The 20,449-nt window shown below is 44.5% G+C and overlaps 1 protein-coding gene across 1 annotated transcript in view; it reads right to left on the reverse strand.

Annotated features, from left to right (window-relative positions):
* Positions 1-261: 261 nt before the first annotated feature.
* The window catches only part of PTCD3 (pentatricopeptide repeat domain 3), a 35,869-nt gene continuing 15,681 nt past the window's right edge, over positions 262-20,449 (reverse strand). Inside the window, exons 11-21 of the mRNA XM_063131928.1 lie at positions 20,263-20,407; positions 12,100-12,150; positions 11,111-11,191; positions 9,509-9,537; positions 8,593-8,699; positions 7,037-7,115; positions 6,836-6,926; positions 6,208-6,293; positions 3,741-3,889; positions 1,888-1,929; positions 262-424 (exon numbers count right to left, since the gene is read on the reverse strand). Coding sequence (XP_062987998.1) covers positions 262-424; positions 1,888-1,929; positions 3,741-3,889; positions 6,208-6,293; positions 6,836-6,926; positions 7,037-7,115; positions 8,593-8,699; positions 9,509-9,537; positions 11,111-11,191; positions 12,100-12,150; positions 20,263-20,407 — 1,023 coding nt within the window. The remainder of the gene's footprint in view (positions 425-1,887; positions 1,930-3,740; positions 3,890-6,207; positions 6,294-6,835; positions 6,927-7,036; positions 7,116-8,592; positions 8,700-9,508; positions 9,538-11,110; positions 11,192-12,099; positions 12,151-20,262; positions 20,408-20,449) is intronic.

Genomic DNA, 20,449 nt, shown 5'->3' on the forward strand with positions numbered 1-20,449 from the left:
GCTGACATATCAGCCAGAGCACTCCTGTAAGAAAAGAAAAATACAGGACACATGCACACAAATGTAAAATGTGGTGTAATGAGAGACTGACGTCCAATTGCTGGCGTAAGCCCAACCCTCCTGATGCTGGCAAGAAAATGCCTGCTTAAAAACTGACAGGGCAGGAGCTATATGAGAGAGAACAGTGAGCAAAGACTACGCTCCAGCTGAACTGAACTCTGAACTGAAGGTGACCATCACAGTCAATCCATTCAGTGAAACTCACCTCTGCTCTTCAGAGAGCTGAAGTTCTTCCAAAGCTCTTCTGGCAAGCTTTGAAGTTGATGGTAAACTGAAGTCGGCAGCCATCTGTACTAGGTCAAGCGCCTGACCTGGTTGATTGCTTTGCTTAATGCAGTTCAAGACCTCATTCATCACCAAATTACTGCACAGGAGACAGAGGGAGAGAAAGAGGGAAGCATAGATGCTCCAACAGCACACACACCAGAGTTGGACTTAATACAGTATTCCATCTATAGGGTTATGATCTAAACTTCGGGGGGGATAAGGGATTTCACAACTGTTTTTGACTTACTGACCTTTTCATTTACTGGTTTATTATACAGAAGTGCCCTCTGCTAGCGATACTAAAAGGCACCTCTTCAATGTCCTACAAAACTCAGCCCCAGGTGCAGGCTTTTCTAAAAAGGTTCAGTATGAAAATGGAGGTAAAGATTATAAAAACACAACTACTGATAGAAAGAGCCAACTTGATGTATGCTACTTTTCTATAAAAGGGATTCCCTTGTCTATTCCCCTCTTGTCTGTTCTTCCAACTGGTTCTTGAGCCTCTGGTAAAGCAGCAGTTTCTGCAGCCGAAACTCTCCCCGCGGCCTGAGTTTGATCCCAGCGGAAGCTGGTTTCAGGCAGCCGGCTCGGGTCAACTCAGCCTTCCATCCTCCCGAGGTCGGTAAAATGAGTACCCAGTTAGCTGGGGGAAAGGTAATAATGGCCGGGGAATGCAACGGCAAACCACCCCGCTATAAGGCCTGCCAAGAAAACATCAGCAAAAGCTGGTGTCCCTCCAAGAGTCAGCAATGACTCAGTGCTTGCACGAGAGGTTCCTTTCCTTTCCTTTTCCTTGTTTAGGACACAATGGGTTGGATCAAGGTTTAAGCCCATGCAACTGGGCTCGTGGAAGCAGACTTGCCCACCCTTCTCCTCACCCCTCCAGACCTCTGAAAAGAGGGGTTAGAGGATCCTGCTGATTGGAGTGAACTGTGGTGAACTGGGGGGGGTCCCAGAAAACTGAGCAGAGGGTGGAATCCTTCCACCAGTGGAAGGCAGATCCTGGATCCATCCCATTTAGTATGCTTTACAACCTTTCAGTGTACATGATCTGCACCAAAATCAGAGCTGAGCCTAGTCAGGTCACTACTCAGGTGGTAGGGTGGAATTTGGTAATGCTGAATATATAACAACTATTTTCCATACTTTTTCATTGCTACCCTATTTCTTCGATTCTAAGACGCACTTTTTTCCCCATATAAACATCTCTAAAAACGGGGTGCGTCTTAGAATCGTGGGTGTGTCTTAGGTTTTTTTTTTCTTCTGTTGGTGGTACTGAAATTAATGTGCGTCTTACAATCGATGGCGTCTTACAATTGAAGAAATACGGTATTAACTTCTAATTTAGCACCAAGGGCATAGTAGCCAATCTTCAAAAAATAAGTAGCTTGGTCCTTACTAAAAAGTAGACTTTGTGTTCAGGGGTTGAAGGGGGAAATCAAGGGACAAGTGGGGCTGAATGCTTATTGGGCAAAGCAAATGAAAGGGGGAAAGGATCTGTTCTGTCTCTTCCTGATAAAGACTAAATAGCATTGGGAAGTCTGAGCAAGAAAAACATACCTGGGAATTCGATTGTGTTTTTTGAAAAGCTCCAGCATATTCCTATTTGGAGAGAAAATAAGTTCTCATTTGTACTTCTAAGATTAAAAAAAAAAGTTCTGTTCTTATTATTAAGGGAACATGCCATTCTCAGATCAGACCTGGCTCACCCTTCATCATGAGTATGTACCCTACCACAGAGACACAGTAAAAGACAAGAAAACCCAAATTCTGAACCTAGGAAAAGACTAACTACTGTACAAATGAACTTTTGCTAATTGTGCATATTTTAACTTTTGTTTAGCTTTTAAGTTCTAAGAGAAAAGAGCAGTGCTATGTCAGGAAGAGAGATATTCATTCACAGGTTTAGATACGTGGTGGGCAAAAGATTTAAGGTAAGTGGAACATGACTAACGAATCAGTCAGTGTACAAAATGTTACATCTGCAAATATTGCCTTGCCTGCACTCTCAAACCTATCCTCTATTTCCATAGCCACGAGGACTGTTTTGCTGTTGTTTGTAAAAACCAAAGAATACTGAGTACTTAAAGGACTTATTGCAGATCTTTGGTAGATTAAACAAAATGAATGCAATCTGCACATACAGCTTTATGTTACTGTCAAATGTTAAAGATATATAGCTTTGGTTTATTATTATTATTATTATTTATTTATTTATATAGCACCATCAATGTACATGGTTTTAACAAACATGGTTTGTTAAAAGCTGCCTAATTAGTGAAAAATTTCCATTTTTTGTGCTATCAAAACATCTACAGAAGGAGTTGGGTTCCAAAAAATTAGGATTTATAACATAACAAAGTAGGGCTCAAAAATGGAGACAAAAATCTGATTATTTTATTGCAGACGGGTGGCCAGCAATTATGGATCTGGCAAGTGAATTTGTGAACGGGATAAGCCAAATAAATATAAAATTGTATGTTTGTACTAAGTGCCTCATAAGTTATTATGTTTGATCGAGATTTAGTCATATTTAGAGTAGAAATATGATTTCACCCACTGAAATCATAGAATCATAGAATAGCAGAGTTGGAAGCGGCCTACAAGGCCATCGAGTCCAACCCCCTGCTCAATGCAGGAATCCACCCTAAAGCATCCCTGACAGATGGTTGTCCAGCTGCCTCTTGAAGGCCTCTAGTACCAATAATTAAGTACCAATAATTGGTACATAAGTTAGTCATGACTAAAATTAAGTCCCATTGATTTCAATGGAACTACTCTGACAAAGTTGGGATGCAACCCATTGTTTTCTGTTTTTTTATATCAAGTAAACCAAAAAATGGGAGCCTGAGAGGATAATTATAATGATTTTTGTTATTTGTAAGGAGGGGGAGGGAAATTCTGTTAATTGTTTTCTGTTATGAAACATCAACAAAACAGTCCAGTCATTTTAAAGAAAAAGTTTTGCTATTACCAATAGGGATTATAAAACAAGCTTCCTCTAAACCTGAGGTGGGGTACGAATCAGAGGTGGGATAGCTGCTGGTGCCCCCCGTGGCACTACCCACAAAGGAGGAGCTGGTTGGTGGGGGCAGCAGAGGCTCTGCTCACTTCTCCCCTCCCCTCTAGTCAGACATTTGCCAGCAGCAGCAAGAGAGCCTGTGAGAGAGGTAGCTCCAGATCCAGAGTGTCTCGACTTGCTGTGCTTCCCCAACTCACTTTTCACTCTAGCCCCCAATCAAAAGCCTTTTATGGGGTGGGGGGGGGGAGGTTCCTCGCCCTTGCTCTAAACACTTTCGTGAAGAACCTTAACTGTGATTTACTTGGTTCAGGATTTCAGGTTATCTGATTTGTTTTAGCATTCGTTTCCAATATGAGACACAAGTTGGTGGTAGCAGCCCTGCTTTACTTACCAGGTTTCTGCTGTTCTTCCAGCCCTGGCAAATAGAACAGTGACATTACCCAAAGAAGTGGCTGTCCACTCCAGAACACTCTGTCTCCTTTCTTGTATTTCATAGAGAGCTAGTATATCTGCAGCACAGTCTGCAAACGCCACCTGAACCTGAAAAAGATTCAACACACCAAAATGTTTGTGGCCAACAATAGTTATCCCTTCTGCAAAGACAGGTGAAGCCACATAAAAGATTCTACAGTAGTTGAAGTAGAAAAGGTGCCACAAAGTTAGGGGCTGTTCACACAATACACTAACCCACAGTCAGTGTTTGAGCATGGGCTGTTTTGAACCGTGGGTTGTTTGCTGAACCATGGGTTAAAATGTAGCCAAGGTGGCTTGTTAATAGCCCTGAACCACCCAACAGCAAACAAGATGGCTTGTTCAAGAAAGTGAGCCACACTGCATGGTTAACAACCCACCCATCAGTCAACCACTGAGTGTGGGTTAGCATGTTGTGTGAACAGCCCCAGTGGGTTGTTCTTCTTCGGGCGACAGGAGCAGGCGGAAGAAACATCGCGGTCTCTCCCTCTCCCTCTCCCTCTCCCTCTCCCCCCCCCCCCTCTATTCCGTTCAGCAAGGGTGGCAGAAACCTACACCATTCTTGCAGAGTGGGTCACAATCATAGTCAAGCCGCTGCCCATGCCCTTTCCCCCTTTTGCCAACGACAGCCCCTCCTCCAATGGTGCCCAAACAGCACCTTGGAGGGGCTGCCACCTCCTCTTCGCCCCTGTTGATTTGCACAAATACAAGAGCTGGGAAAATGAAATGCTCAAGAATAGGACCGTGAAAACGGGCGGCAACAGGGGCCTTGGTGAGGGTTCCGACCAGGTTCGCTGAAGTGGCTTACATGGGAATCCTTCTGGTAAGTGGCTGATTTTAAACCTCTTTTTGTTTCCATTTCCGCTAACTATACGCTGTGGGGTGTTCGCAAAACGATCCACAGTGCTACCGTGCCTCTTTCTCGACTGCCTGCCTTTATTCTGCTTTTTCTCTCTTCTTCCATCCCATCAATCTCACTCTTTCCTTGTCTATTCTTTTCTTCACCTTTTCCTCTCCTCCAGTTTCTCTCCCACTTTCCTACCTTCCTCCCACTGGTTCCACTTCCTGTTTCTTTTCTCCTCCCTAGTCTCTGGGGCAATGGTCTGCCTCTCTCCACCCGTCCCTATCACAGCTGCCCTCACTGTTCAGGCAGGCTAACGAGAGTGCAGCGGCCACCAGCGACGCCCATTGTGGGCACCCCCTGTCAGCCCAACCAGGCCCCTTCACCTATCGGGAGAGCAGGAGGCGGAGCAGCAACCCCTGGATGACGGCCACAAAGGGTGAGGATCTATCAGAGCCTTCTGCATCCAGAGACTGAGCGATCCACTTGAATACCTGACGGCTCTGTGTGAGTTTCCTGCTGCCATTCTGACAGCTTCTAAACACCCTCTTTTGCTTGTAAGACTCCTTTCAGCTACCTTGTCCTACTTCTTTATATATATATATTTTCCATTGATGTTATGTTCTTGGCAGCTTGAGAGGGGGAACAACACTAACATCTCCACAGCCATTTGGGGAAGGCAAGCACCGCAGGGCAGGAGTGGCAGGGCCACCCTGCAGCTGGGGAAAGCGGGAAAGGCCGTGACGCTTCCTCCACTGCCCTGCTTTGCCAACAGAAATGTATTTTATACCAACTTGCCTATTTTTTTTAATTATAAATACGGATATTATGACATTCTACTTAAGTGGAGCTCACGCTGGCATATATTGAGTTTTTTCCTCCTTTTATGTGATGGGGCTGAGGATGCCCAGGTCTTCCTGGTTCAAGTTCAACACTAACAAGTACAGCACTCTGGCCATTAGACAGTTAGATCGTTCAAAGCCCTAAACATTCAAAGCCCTAAACGGTTTGGGGCCAGCCTATCTGAAGGAACGCCTCCTCCCATATGTACCTGCCCGGACCTTAAGATCATCCACAGGGGCCCTTCTCTGTGAGCCCCTGCCAAAGGAAGTGAGGAAGGTGCCTACTAGGAGGAGGGCCTTCTCTGCTGTGGCACCCCAGCTGTGGAATGAGCTCCCCAGAGAGGTCCGCCTGGCGCCTACACTGTACTCCTTTCGTCACCAGCTGAAGACCTTTTTATTCTCTCAGTATTTTAACATTTAATTTTAACAAATCTTACTGTTCTAACTCTGTATTTTAATCTCATATCAATTTTGCTGCGTGGTTTTATCCTGGTTGTGCTTTTTATACTGTATTTTGTATTTGTGTTTTTAACCTGTTGGATTATTATGGTTTTAATTTTTGTGAACCGCCCAGAGAGCTTCAGCTATGGGATGGTATAAAAATGTAATAAAATAAATAAATAAATAAATAAATAAATAAATAAAAGGCATTAGTGGTGCAGCTGAAGCAGATTTCCACATGATAGACCCCCATCCAGACTCACCTCTGGAGACTGGGTGTCTCTGGCCATGAGAGACAGAACTTCCTCCACCACAGGAAGTCTACGGCTATGTCCAAGCTGCCTGATATCTGCGCCCAGTGGGGTGCGGGGAGAAGAGAGAGAAAGGGAATTAGGAAATGAAACCATGACAAAAGGTTCCAGCCTGTTGAACTGAGTGACTTTACTGTAGATAGAAATGGTTGCATAAGACGCCCATGATTCTGCTGAAACCCACATCCCTGGCTTGATAATCCCCAAATAGTTAAATTTTGGTGCTGAGATAGCTTCATCTTTCTCCATTAAGACTACACTTCAATCAAGATGGTCTTAAACTTGTGACAAGAATTAGACTTTTTCTCTTATGTGACTCTATATATAGCGTAACATGTACTTACAGAAATATATACCAGCAGAATAAATACTGAGACTGAAAGGCTTTGTCCTGAGGTGAGAGTGAGCTCAAGGAGAAGCAAATGTGACAACCTTCCTTAATCAAGCTGGTGACACTGAATTGTGGCTCTGATCTTAATGTATATCGAAGATTTGTTGACTCTAGGTTAATCTAACTAATGTTAAGATTACTAAATTTGATTACCCCATCGAAAATAAAAGAACAAAAAGTGCTATTAACCTTTCCAGATCTGAGGAATAATTTCCAAATGATTGGCTGTGTCCAATGCTTGAAGGAGATCCAGCATCCCTTGAGAGTTTGGGTAAAACATCTGATGAAACAGAACAGGTTTTTCTGGACCAATAGCATCAACATAGCAGTTCTTTAAACTTCAAAAATATCCACAAACACACACACACACACACACTAACAAATACTTACTGAAGGAACAAGTTCTTTATACCACTTCAACACAACATCAAGCTGCTCCATTGTACACAATAACTTAAAAAACCTTCCACTGTAGCAAGGGAGAAATATCAAGTTATTAAAAACCTAACAGGACTTGAAATGAAAATGTTACATTCATAGTACTATTAAATCTCTACTGTGACTGCTACAAAAACCTTAAGTGGCTTACAATACAATTATCCATAATGTTACACCCTACGGCAGTGGTTCCCAATTAGCTAAGTACTGCAGACCCCTTGTTTTTCAAATGCCAAGCCATGGACCCCCTCCTTTTGAAAAATGTGTTATCTCTATGGTATACTTGTGCGAAGCAATGTTTTGGAGAAAATAAGGGGCACCTAAAAAGCAAAGGATTTTAGGTATACTAAAAAATAGACCATAAAATTTGTGTTATCACACAAAAATGACTGATTTAGTTAGGAATATAAAGATGAATTTAATTTTACTAATGTCAAGTTTACAACTGAAAAATTATGACATGTCTAGCAGCTACTAAACCTAAATGTGATGGGAGAAATCATGCCTCTTTTTGTCCCAAACAATCCCTTCCACATCCGGTTCCATATTTCCTACTTTTAATCTCAAATCTGGATCAACATCGAGGTGATTTCTATGCTCGTTCTTCACATAACAAAAGGTCGAAAATGTTTGTTCACAAAGATATGTGGAACAAAAGGGAACGAGATGTTTCAAAGCTTTTTCACCTAACTTCTTATAATCAGGAAAAACCTTCACCCGGAATTGGTCCAGCCTGTATTCTTGGAAAAATGATTTCAATGAACCATCACAAGTCATGTCAAAAAGTGCATCTTGTTCTTCCCAGATAGAGTTGTTAGTTGTACATCACCACATTCAAAAGGATTCCTTATCCATGACTTTTCAGGATTAGGTGCAAGGAAGTAATCTCTGAAGCTAGTCGCAGGTGCTCAGTGATGTTATATTTTACTTCTGGTGGGAATTCGTTGTCAGTAGACTTCAGAAATGAATGGTGAATATGTGAATGGTGCCACGGACCCCCTGGGTGGGTTACGCGGACCCCCAATTGGGAACCACTGCCCTACAGTACAGCGCATGTAACCATAGCAATGTTAAATGTTAAAACAGGCAGCTGGTAAATCCTGATCAGCCAACTGAGATGATGGAACCAGGATGTCTTGCACTGCTTTATGCAGGATAGGGCTCTTGGGAGGGAGGAGTTCCTTAGATAAGAGGATCAAGAGAAAAGGCCTTACATCTCTCCTCCCCCATTACAGTTCATCCCCTCCCTCCCTCTCTCTCTCCCTCTCTCACACACACACCACGCACAGAAGAGACTAAAAGTAGAGCCTCACATAGATCTTAGGAAGAGATATGCCCCCTAAAATATTCAAGCTATCTCAAATGCCTTTTATGCAAAAACAAACAACTGTGTTCAACAGCTAAGAGTACAATTTCTTCTGTCCCTATCTCTGTTAACTAGGCATTCTGCCCCCACTGATGCTGCTAACGGCAGAATTCATTAATTGGGAGTGCTAAGCAACAGTTACTAGTAAGAGGTCTGCTGGGCCATGGCTCCCATCATTTTCCTGTTCTCTGCTGTCTCCACCACACTATGCAGCTGATAGGCAAGCTCAACGTCCTTCAGGTCCAGGCACTGCAATGAATGAAGGCACACAGCATGAGCGCACGATCCAAGACGTGCAAACACTCTGCTACAGGATATCACAAAGTGCTTTCAGCTTTCAACAAACAAGTGAATTCCCAATTCAGAGCTTTGCAAATGATTATGAATTACTAAGACTAATTACTAATTATCCGGCCCCTCATCCCAAATCATTAGGATACGAAAAATGATTCAGTTAGATATAAAACAAGGTGCATCTTTCTAGTAGCTCATTCTCTGGCTCAGCAGGACAACAATAGACTATGGTAGGAATTTTGCCTTGGATCCAAGTGCTTCACGGCATGAATTCACACATTTCCATTTTCGATATAAGGAGTCACTTTTCTTTTTAACACAGTATCCTTTGTTCTCAACTGTTCTGCAGTGAAGGAGAGGTGACTGTGTTTCAAAAGCAAATGTTACTATCCTGCTTCATGTCCACAGGCTACATAGACTCCAGTTTTTGTTTTACTCCAAACAGCACTACAGTCGCTACCACAGGTTGAAAGTTGCACCAGACCCGTGTCCATTTAGAGCTTGGTTCCGGTAGTGCAATGTATGTGGCATAATGGAGAATCACAAGGATTAAAATGGGTTGTAACAAAGGACCCAAAAACTGATGTTAACAGAAAAAAAGCGGGGTATGTTTTCGAAGTCTGAAGCTTGGGGATAGAGGAGAATCTGTGAAGTGGAACAGGCTAGAATACTTTCTACACCAGCTAATAGAATGGAAAGCTGGAAACCTATGGAAATACACATTCACATTGAAGTATTAAATAGCAGAAACAAAAGCCACTTACTATTCTCATAGCATCTGAGAAAAAGTTGGCTGAAAGGAAAGAAACAAGAACCACTGTTTATCTCAGACGTCGCCTTCTAGCCACTCATAAGATACACCTCTCCCAAGCTCAAGGAACCGTGTCTTAACCCAGGGTCTCAAGCAGAGGAACTTTGGTGACACCATTTCTCAAGCCAAAATAAAATCTAAGGCAATATGTGCATGACAAACATATCCAGTTTATATTACTTAAACTTCCATGGGATTGACCTCAGGATAGTTTGGCAAAGTACTGAGAATACTGTGTTCAAGATCTGCCTCAAAGCAGAATTCCCAGGGTTCTCTGGGGAGAGGGGAGGACTGTTAAACTAGTTTGTCCATACCGCAGACATACCCTGAATGATATAAACGGACTGTTGCCTGAAGAATAACAAGGACAGAATACACAAAGTTGCCACTCACAGCCATGGCACTTTTAGAACGAGGCTGCATTCAGATATCACTTTAAGCAATGATGGGTAGTAAGCTACTCACAGTAGCTTATTTTGAAAATAAGCTACTGTTATCCCCCCATAATGACCGGACAAATAAGCTACTGTAAGTAGCTTATTAAGCTACTGTATGCAATTCGATTCACACACATACCCACCCACCCCGTCCTGCTGCAGTCCTCCCGCCTGAGCAGTGACGCTGTTTCATCCCTGAAGAGTGGAGGTTTGCAGGATTGGGACAAAAGTTCATACACAGCCTCCCCCAGACAGGAGGCACCCGATCCACCATCAAAGCCCTGTGCAATAACTTACCAAGGAGGGAAAATCCCAAGTGCCCCCCAAAAGGGGAAGTGGCTAGAAAACCTTTGGGGTTTGCAGGATTGGGACCAAACCTCACAGTCAGCCTCCTCTACTAAGGAGGCACCCAATGCACTATGAAAACCCAGCACTAACTGTGAAAATTCAAGATGCACTAAAAAGCAGGAGATGCTTATAACACCTTTTGGGGGTTTCAGGATCGGGACTAAACCTCCTAGCCTGCCTCCTCTACACTGCTGGTCTGGTCCCCTTAATTAGTTCCTAATCAATAAGCCAGCAAACAGCAGAGCAGGAGCTGTTTTGTCTTCTCTTGCTGCACAGATCTGTAGCCAGCCAGAATAACACACTGTGACCACCACACATGATGGCTTAAATAATCCATGGTGGCTTAAACAACACGTACTGCAGACCATGGGTTATCAGAGTGAGTTATTTTGGAAAAATAAGCCATTGTGGGTTAAAAAAACTCCCACCAGATGACACGATAACCCATGATGGCTTAATTAACCCATCATGGCTTATTGTGTCATCCAAACCCAATCAGTGTGTCCTTTAAATAAGCTGAATGAGATACCATTGGGGACAATGCAAGCCCACAATACCACATTCTTGCACATTTCCCACACAATTGCATTTATTATGGCAACGTTATATATTAACTGGGACTTGTTTGACTTAATGAACCGCAAACAAATTCTGAATAACATCACCAAGTATTTTCCCCACTTCTCATATAATGCACAATGTTACTTTTGTCGTACATGTTGCTCCTGCACAACACAAGAGCACCACAGAGTAAAGGAGGAAATACATACCATCATCTGGGTCCTGAGGGTAGAAACTCTTTCCCTTAATGACATCTATTACATCATAGATCATTTCCACTGGTCCTCGAGCTGATATGAACAAAAAGATATACATTATCAAATCTTAATTGTTCACCTACTTAATATGAAGGATTAAATGCTTCTGTAAAAATAGCAGCAGGCAAGGATGCCACAACATGTAAGAGATAAACAAAGGTGCAAAAGAGGAAGTGAGCAGTATTAGAAAGCTTTCACAACTGTTTTGCATGTAGTTGCTGCCCATGTGTGTTGTCCAGTGGCCAACATCCCCTTTCTGGGCAAGGTGCCTGAGCAGGTCGTTGCAGGACAACTCCAGGCACTCTTGAATTCAATGGATTATCTAGATCCATTTCAATTGGGCTTCAGGCCTGGTTTTGGATGGAAACTGCCTTGGTCGCCCTGTGGGTTGACCTTTGCCAGGAGAGGGACAGGGGGAGTGTGACCCTGTTGATTCTCTTGGACCTCCCAGCAGCTTTTGATACCATCGACCATGGTATCCTTCTGGATAGGTCGACTGAGCTGGGAGTTGGAGGCACTGTGTTGCAGTGGTTCCGCTGCTACTTGGATGGCTGATTCCAGAAGGTGGTGCTGGGGGATTATTGCTCTGTGCCGTGTCATCTAGGCCATGGGGTTCCACAGGGCTCTATTTTATCTCCTATGCTGTTCAACATTTACATGAAACCGCTGGGAGAGTTTATCTGGAGATGTGGGTTGAGGTGTCATCAATATGCAGATGACACCCAGCTCTACCTCTCCTTTTTATCAAACCCAGGTGAGGCAGTGGCTGTTCTGAATCAGTGCCTGAGCATGGTAATGAACTGGATGAGGGCCAACAAACTGAGACTAAATCCAGACAAGATGGAGGTACTGTTAGCGGGTGGTTCTAATTGGTGGGTAAACTGAAACCAATTCATACCTTCCCAGCATCTCATTGGTACTTACATCTAGACATTACGTACCGGATTTATGAAATATGCCAAGGAGATGGTCAAACGTTGCAAGGCTAGGTTCTGAAATAAACAAACATATGCTGAAACTATTTTTTTTAATTTACCTAACATACAAAAGCATATATATTCATATTCCATTCCTATGAGTATCCGCAAAAAGAATCAACAGTCAGGAAGTCTGAAACTGATCTCAGAATTCCAGTTTGGTCAGACTGGTAACTAGGTGAGACTACACTAATCTCACCTAAGATAATCAGAATGTGTGAATACAGTGGAGAATCAATGGATGGAACAGGACATTTAACCCTTCCCCTGTCTACCAGTTCTCTTCTACAAATGCACCTTTTGTTTTCTCTTTTTGCAGTTGAGAACTGAGAAAAGGTTAAGAATCAGCCAATGTTCCCATTTAAGTTGGGAAACCTGCGTTTCCCTCACAACTTCTGTTTCAATCTTTGGGACTTCTTCATATTTTTTTGTTTTAGTTTTTTGAAAATAATTTCATTAACAATACAATATGAAAACACAACTGACACCAAGCATGAAATAACATATTGACAATGACATGCATATAGCAATACAGATATAAAAACTAGAATAAACTTCCTCTTGAGGGTCTACCAATCCAGATTTAGCTAGAGAGTATTAATTAGGTTTTCAGATGGTTATATGTGATTGTGAAGGTGTCCACCTCCACATCGCTCTGGTTGGCTAAAGAAATCCATGGTTTACCGCTTGCGTAAAAGTCATTGGTAACTGCATTATTGCACATGGCCTTTAGCTCTTGGTTAATTTGTCTAGTAAGACAATATTCCAAAGTCTCCTTACGCAGATTTTAATTAACGGTCTGCTTTAGATACCCCAATTTCTTTCCTTGCTGCAGTCCAGAATGTTAGTAAATCCTTATGCAGATGCTTGTTCCCTCCTACAAAGAGGCATAGCACTCCCTAGTTCTGTTGTTCTACCTATGACCTGATCTGTAACTTTTCTTGCCAAATGACACGTCTCTATCCAGAATCTTTCTACGACTTTGCAGTCTCACCACATGTGTTTAGAAGTCCCTCTTCTCCTGCATTGGAATTCCCTCTCCTGGGCTCAGACTCATGTATGTAAGCAATTGTCTGGCCTCACAAGGCGATGAAAAAATTGTGGTTGTGTCATCCATTTCAATGATGAGTTTAACTGGGTGTCCCCATCGGTAGTTTATGCCCACAGATCTAAGCTTTTCAATATGGTATCTAAACTCCTTTCATCTTTGAAGAGTATCATGGCTTAAGTCCTGAAACACTCGGACTGGGTCGTTTTTGTACGGAAGTTGCATACCTGATCTGGATCCTGCCAATACGGTTTCTTTTATTGCCCCTTTAGTGAAGCAGGTAATGATATCCCTTGGGTGTGTTCCCATTGCAAGGTTAGCTTGAAGAGCTGTCTGAACCCATACTATATCCTTACTTTCTAGGTTTACTTTGGGGAAGAGATCTGCTAGCCAAGTTGTCAAGAATCCGATCATATCTTGGGTTCCCACAGATTCCCGGATCCCTTGAACCCTCAAGATTTGGGCGTTTGCTATGATTTTCAAGTACCTCCACTTCCCTCCCACAATTCTGTATCAGATCGTATTAGCTTTGTCATTGTATTTTCCTGTGCTAGACCGGTCGATAGGTGAGCTTTGTTGTTCTTCTTCGTGGTCACTGTGCATCACACATATGGGCTCTGCACCTGCGCAGGGCCAGCTTTGGAAATTTTTCTAGCTGAAAGTCTTTTAGGCGGGAACCCCTCCCCCACCGTCCACTGAGCATGCTCAGGGGTTCCTTCCTAATCCCCTCAGTTCTCTTCAACCGCCTGTAGGGTCAACAGCGTTTGGAGACTTCTCGTGTGTGGTATACTTTACGTCAGCTGAAAATATTCTATTTTCCTTCTTGTCTTTTCTCTCCAGTTTTTCTAACCTTTTCTATTTAGTTATTAAAAAAAAAGAAGAAGAAGAAAAAAAAAGGATTTGTTTGTTGTTACTTAGCCTTGTGGCTTATGGCACATCAAGGCCTCTTCAAGAAGTGCCCCGTTTGCGGGCTGAAGATCACACAAACCGACGGACACTCACTTTGTTTGCTCTGCTTGGGGGAAACACACCTTGTGGAATCTTGTGTGTTTGTTTAAGTTCTCGAGGCAAACGAGAAAGAACCGCTCAGACCGCCTTCGGGCGATACTCTGGGAAAAGGCGTTGGAGGCAGTGGAGAAACCGAGACCATCTCGATGCTCCAAATCTCCTATCGTAATGGAGTCTATGCCCCAACTTCCTCCAGCACGGAGTGAGCCTTACCGGTTCCCCCCTCCTCCTCCTCTCAGTCCGCATCCGCAAGGGCGGCAAAAGATTTTCTAAGAGAGCGAGAGAGTGTTCTGAGGCACACAACCCTCAGAGGAATAAGAGCAAAACTCAAGAATATAAATGCGAGGAAAAAGTCGTCGATACCAAGGAGCCCGGTACCGAACACATCGGTACCAAGGCATGCGGCAGGGCATAGGAGCCCTATGTGGAGCCTTTCACTGCAAAGGTCTCTGTCGCCACCGATAAGCCCGATACCGAGGCTATCGATTTCGCTACCAATAAGCCGATACCGAGGCTATCACTTTCCCTACCTATAAGCCTGGTACGGAGGCCATACTCGATACCGAGATTATTATTATTATTTATTTATAAAGCACCATCAATGTACATTGATGTACATGATGGAGACGGGCGACTCCATCCTCGCCACCGGTACTGAACCCTCTGCAGCAAACAGAGCGTATTGCTGACTCGCCGGCACTGTCTCCATTACAGATCATCACGGTACCGGCTGATGACCCTACCATAAGGGCATCGGTCTCGGAAGGCGAAATTAGAGGTTCGTCCATGGATAATACCTCGGCTGATCGGGGCCCTTTTCCCCCTCGATACCGAGAAGAGCCACAACCCATCGATACCGACGGATGTCAGTACTGATAAACGCCACAGCAACCGTCAGTCGATACCGAAGGTTATCGATACCGACACGCGTCGCCTTATGGTTAAGCCCGGGACCATTCACCGGCTTTAACTCACTCAGGTCGCCAGTATGCCACCCATGGCGAACGACCTATGTCCCCTCCAAGAATGCGGGATTATTACGCTGATTGGCAACCTCCCCATTATCCTCTGTATTATTACGAGGATTGGAGACACAGAAGGCACCTAGATTACTATTATCAGTACCCACAACCACCCTCCAACGATCTCCCGTCCACCTCTCCCAGAGGATGTCATGGCCATGCCACCGCCGCCTCTACCATCGGTACCAAGGCGTGCTCCGTAACCGACGCAAACCGCAGCACCAACCGCTCGGTACCATCACAAACATTGCAGACGTTGCCTACACCAGACATGGGACTGGATGTTCCATCGGAGGATTACCAATTGGACTCCTCACAAGATACATCACCACCAGATGACCTCGTGGTCACTGCAGACGTGGTGTCCCCTTCAGATGACTTAGCAAACGTTACTGATCAGGTACAAAGAATGGCAACGTCCCTAGGGACTCAAATACCCCAACCTATAGAGAAATTTAATGACCCAGTTTACGATGATGTATACCAGTGGCTATTCCATATTTGCCTGTGCTGCTGCGCACAGCGCAACAATCATGGAAGCTGCCCTCCTCTATGCCACAACGTCGAGGAGGCTAGACAACATATATTTATAAGATGCAGGACTAAATTTTCCCGTTCCTATTTACACACCCAAAACCTAACTCAATAATACTCAAATAATGCACCAGTGGACAAAGAAGGCCGTAGGTTGCACGGCCTGAGGAGAAGAGTATACTCTTCTACAGCTTTATCCCTTTGTGTGCATAATTACCAAGCCACAATGGTAAAACATAAGCTCTCTTTATGGGAGGAGATTACATCTCTCTCCGGATTCTTGCCAGATGACCAAAGGGAACTGGCAGATGTTTTTGTACTGAGGCTATGAGACTTTCTCGACAATAGCTTAATACAGCACGCCATGCTACGGACTGCGCCTCAAAGCCATGGTAGTTTCCATTGCGCTACGAAGGCATGAGTAGCTAAGGTCCGCAGGGCTGTCCCAGCAGGCACGCACCCACATAGAGGACCTGCCGTTCGATGGAAGCCAGATCTAACCACTACTGTTAAGAGTCCCCATGGCTGGCCTCCTCGGTAGCAATAATAACTAGCTTCTTCAGTGCCTAGCCTGAAACCTCTCGGTACTGAGACTGGCAACAATATAACTAGCTTCTTCAGTACCGACAATGAATCTCTCAATGCCGAGACTGGCAACAATATAGCTTCTTCGGTACAGACTGGAACCCTCGATACCAAGAGTGGCAATTACATAACTAGCATCTTCAATACAGACGCTGGAATTTTTAATGCTGAGACTGGCAATAACATAACTGGCTTTTTTGGTACCAAGGTTGGAACTTTTGGTACTGAGACTGACAATAACATAACTGGTTATTTCGATACCAAGGCTGGAATCCTTGATACCGAGATTGGCAATAACATTAATAGCTTCTTTGGTACAAACACTGAGACTCTTGATACCAAGAGGGCATCTCGCATGCAGCTTCAATGTCAGAGGGTGAGATGTAATATCTCTCCCCTCCAAAGCCAATGGACATCTGTCCACCACATCAGGCAGTGTATACCTTGCAAGCTAACCACCTATTTCAAGGTCCCCATTCCAGAGTCTCTACGCTCTGAGTGCTTTGCTTTCAGTGGAGAGTGTTTTATTACCATGATGTCTGATGTCATCATTCTTGGGGTTCTCCCACTCCTTGGAAGAGGAGGGGACACAATGTTAAATGGGCCACGTCTCCTGAGAATACCATACAAGCATGGATACTGGCTTCAGTACCGTGATGGGGATACGTACAACCGAGATCACTGTCATTGCGACCGATACACAGGGCTCAGCTGTTACAGCCCAATGCGTCAGCATAATTACTTAGCTCTTCCCCATTCCACGGAACATCAGGAGATCAACTTGGGGAAGATGAGTTAGAGCATAAGAATAGACCTGATTCCCTTCAATCCTTTGAGGACTATCAGTCGGTCTCAACATTGCTCTCTTCTGCATCACCCACACAGGGCAGAACCTCCTTTGGAGCAATTGTACCACTTCCCGGTCATTGAGGAAGACCAGGCTTGGTATTGAGACACATAACTAGGTAAATAAAGTGCAGGATTTTGTATCTCATGTCGTATGTACTGAGAAGCCAACTCCAGTGTCAATATTTTTCCTCCCAACACTGCTTCTGACAGTTAAAAATTCCTGGAAGGGCCCTTCTTGATGGCCCTGACATTGGAAAGTGCAGAATCTTTACATAAGGTCCAGTAATGGACATGGGTTTTTTTTCTTTATGCACCCATGTTCCAATTCTATATTAGTTCAGTTAGCCCCAAGGGGAGTTTTCAGAACATATTCATCTGCTTTGGGCCCCAGAGTCATACACTATCTAGTTATGATGTCCAGATACAACTTTCCTCTTGTCAGCAACTTAACATGACCCATCACTTCACTGTGAGTTGAGAGCGATGGTGCGCGCTCTGGCGCTTCGCATGCATACCTATGATTAGCAGGTCTCACTCTGTGAACTAGATTGAGGACCTACCATCCGATGGTGAAGGATTGTTCAATCTCATTGCTCATCTCGTCTCCTGCATCGGAACCAGCAAATTACAGATGACACACTGTCCTTCTCAATGCTGCTTCTCAGAAGGGAGTAGGTTTTGCCCCATACACATAAAGTATGCATACTTCCATATAGCCATTCAGAACACTCGCCAGAGGTACCTTGGGTTTATCATAGGTACCGATATGTCCCAGTTTGGGTGCGTCTATTGGACCTAAGCACAGCCCATCGAATGTTTGCAAAATATATGGCAGTTCATTGCCTACACAGGGTGAAAGTCTACCTATATTTAGACAAATATAGTAGCATCTTAGAAGAGGATGCTATCGAAGGCAGTGGGAGTAATCCTCAATTTATTGAGCTCTCTGGACCTCATAGTAGAAACCACAATGTTAGACTGTCAATCCTTACCCCCTGATATATGGGACATAATTCTAGCAGCTAAGAAACAAGCGACTAGAAAGTCATATGCTACCAAATGGGAAGCTCACTCCTCCTTTGCACTAAGCAGGAATGAGAAACCCCTTTCAGAGCCTATTTCCACCATCCTCACTTTCCTTTTTTCCTTGTTAAAAGAGGCCTTAAGTTTCCTCACTTAGAGTTTATCTGGCAGCGATTTCTGCCTCACATTTATGGATTCAGGGCTGTTCGGTCTTCACTCAACCACTGATTAAGCGCTTTATGAAAGGGATGAAAGATACAGTTTCACCCCTTCGTTCCTTTGTTCCGCAATGGATCCTTTCCGTGGTGCTCAAAGCACTGTCTGCCAAGCCTTTCGAACCGTTGGCAAAGACAGATTTGCGTTTACCGGCTTTAAGGTGGTATTCCTTGTTGCCATAACCTCTGCTAGACGTGCATCAGAGTTAGCGGCACTCCGTATGGACTCACCTTATACAGTTTTTCATGCCGACAAAGTGGTCCTTAGACCGGACCCAGCTTTCTTCCAAAGGTTGTTTCTCCTTTCACCTTGGGCAGGATTTTACTCTGCCAAGCTTTTTCCTTGCACCAACACTTCTTGAGTCGACACTACATACGCTGGACAGAACAGCAACTCTCCGGAGATCCCTAAGATTTTTTGTTTGTTATGGGTCAAACAAAAGGGACTCCAAGCATCTCCGCAGAGAATATCTGCTTGGGTTTTTCAGACTATTAAATTAGCCTATGAACTTGCTGCCCCCCCGCTGAAGGGGAAAGTGCGCTCTCACTCCACCAGAGGAGGGGCCACTGCTACAGCTTTTGAAAGAGGTATTGCCATAGCGGACCTCTGCAAAGCGGATACCTGGTCGACACCTCTGACCTTTGCCAGTCACTACCGTCTGGACATCAGAGCGCGTAGAGACTGTGCCTTTGGGCGTGCCGTCTTATCGGCAATCCATTGAATTTTCATCCATCACCTGACACCACCCACCTCCGGGTAGTCAGCTTGTTATTCATCTTGGCCCTGTGGGGAAGAAGGACCGAGGGGACAGGAGCAGGCAGAAGTAACATCGGGTCCTGCTCCTCTTGGACTCTCTCTCTCTCTTTCTCTCTCCTCCCTCCCTCCCTCCTTGACTCCTTTTCCTTGTGTGTCATGTCTTTATTAGATTGTAAGCCTGAGGGCAGGGACTGTCTTTTTTGCCAAGTGTAAGCCGCTCCGAGAGCCTTTTTTGGCTGAGGAGCGGGGTATAAGTATGATAAATAAATAATAAATAAATAAATAAATTATTCACTCATATGTGTGATGCACAGAGACCACGAAGAAGAAAGACAGGTCGCTTACCTGTAACTGTAGTTCTTCGAGTGGTCATCTGTGCAGTCACACAACCCTCCCACCGTCCCCACTATGGTGTCATTTTTTGATTACCTGGTGGTTCTCCTCAGTGAGACTGTTTAGGCGGTTTCAGGAACTGAGGGGATTAGGCGGGAACCCCTGAGCATGCTCAGTGGACGGTGGGGGAGGGGTTCCCGCCTAAAAGACTTTCAGCTAGAGAAGTTTTCCGAAGCTGGCCCCGTGCAGGCGCAGAGCCCATATGTGTGACTGCACAGATGACCACTCGAAGAACTACAGTTACAGGTAAGCAACCTGTCTTTTTTGCAGTTTCATTCAGTTATTGAGTTAAACGTCTGACAGTGGCAGACATTCTTGCCCTCAGGGCCGCTTCATCGTTCTGCAATCTCGGCCGTGGATCCGTGCCTTTCGATTTGCAGCACTTTAGGCCCCATCGTTGGGGCCACATCTCATCGCTAACACAGGCAAGACGTTTTAAAATACTTCAACATAGAATGTGCGGGCTTGTTTACATTTGAGGGAGTACTCCAGGAGTGCACAGATCTGCCACCAAGCTTCTGGCAACGCCATGATCCCCACAGGGACACTGCATGAACCCCACAGGTGCTACAACTGCAGCAGCCCGGTTCTGAACCATCAGAATGATGCAAATTGAGGCGTTCGCGTATGTAGTCTAGACACGTTTGCCTCTTCGTAGTAGAATAATCTCAAGGGACAGCAGAGAATTCTTACCTATATTTAGCGCACGCATCTCACTCAGAGTCTGCAGGGCCATAATCCTGCCTAAAGGACCACACCACCTCAGCGCCTTCAGCACAGAGTTAAAAGTGAGCAGATTTGGCTGTATGTTCTGCTGAGCCATCTGCCTCAGCAAGTCCTATTAAGCAAGATGAACCAGAAAACAAGAAACAGGCTGAGA

This window comes from Elgaria multicarinata, chromosome 1, assembly GCF_023053635.1.
Source record: "Elgaria multicarinata webbii isolate HBS135686 ecotype San Diego chromosome 1, rElgMul1.1.pri, whole genome shotgun sequence".
NCBI lineage: Eukaryota > Metazoa > Chordata > Lepidosauria > Squamata > Anguidae > Elgaria > Elgaria multicarinata.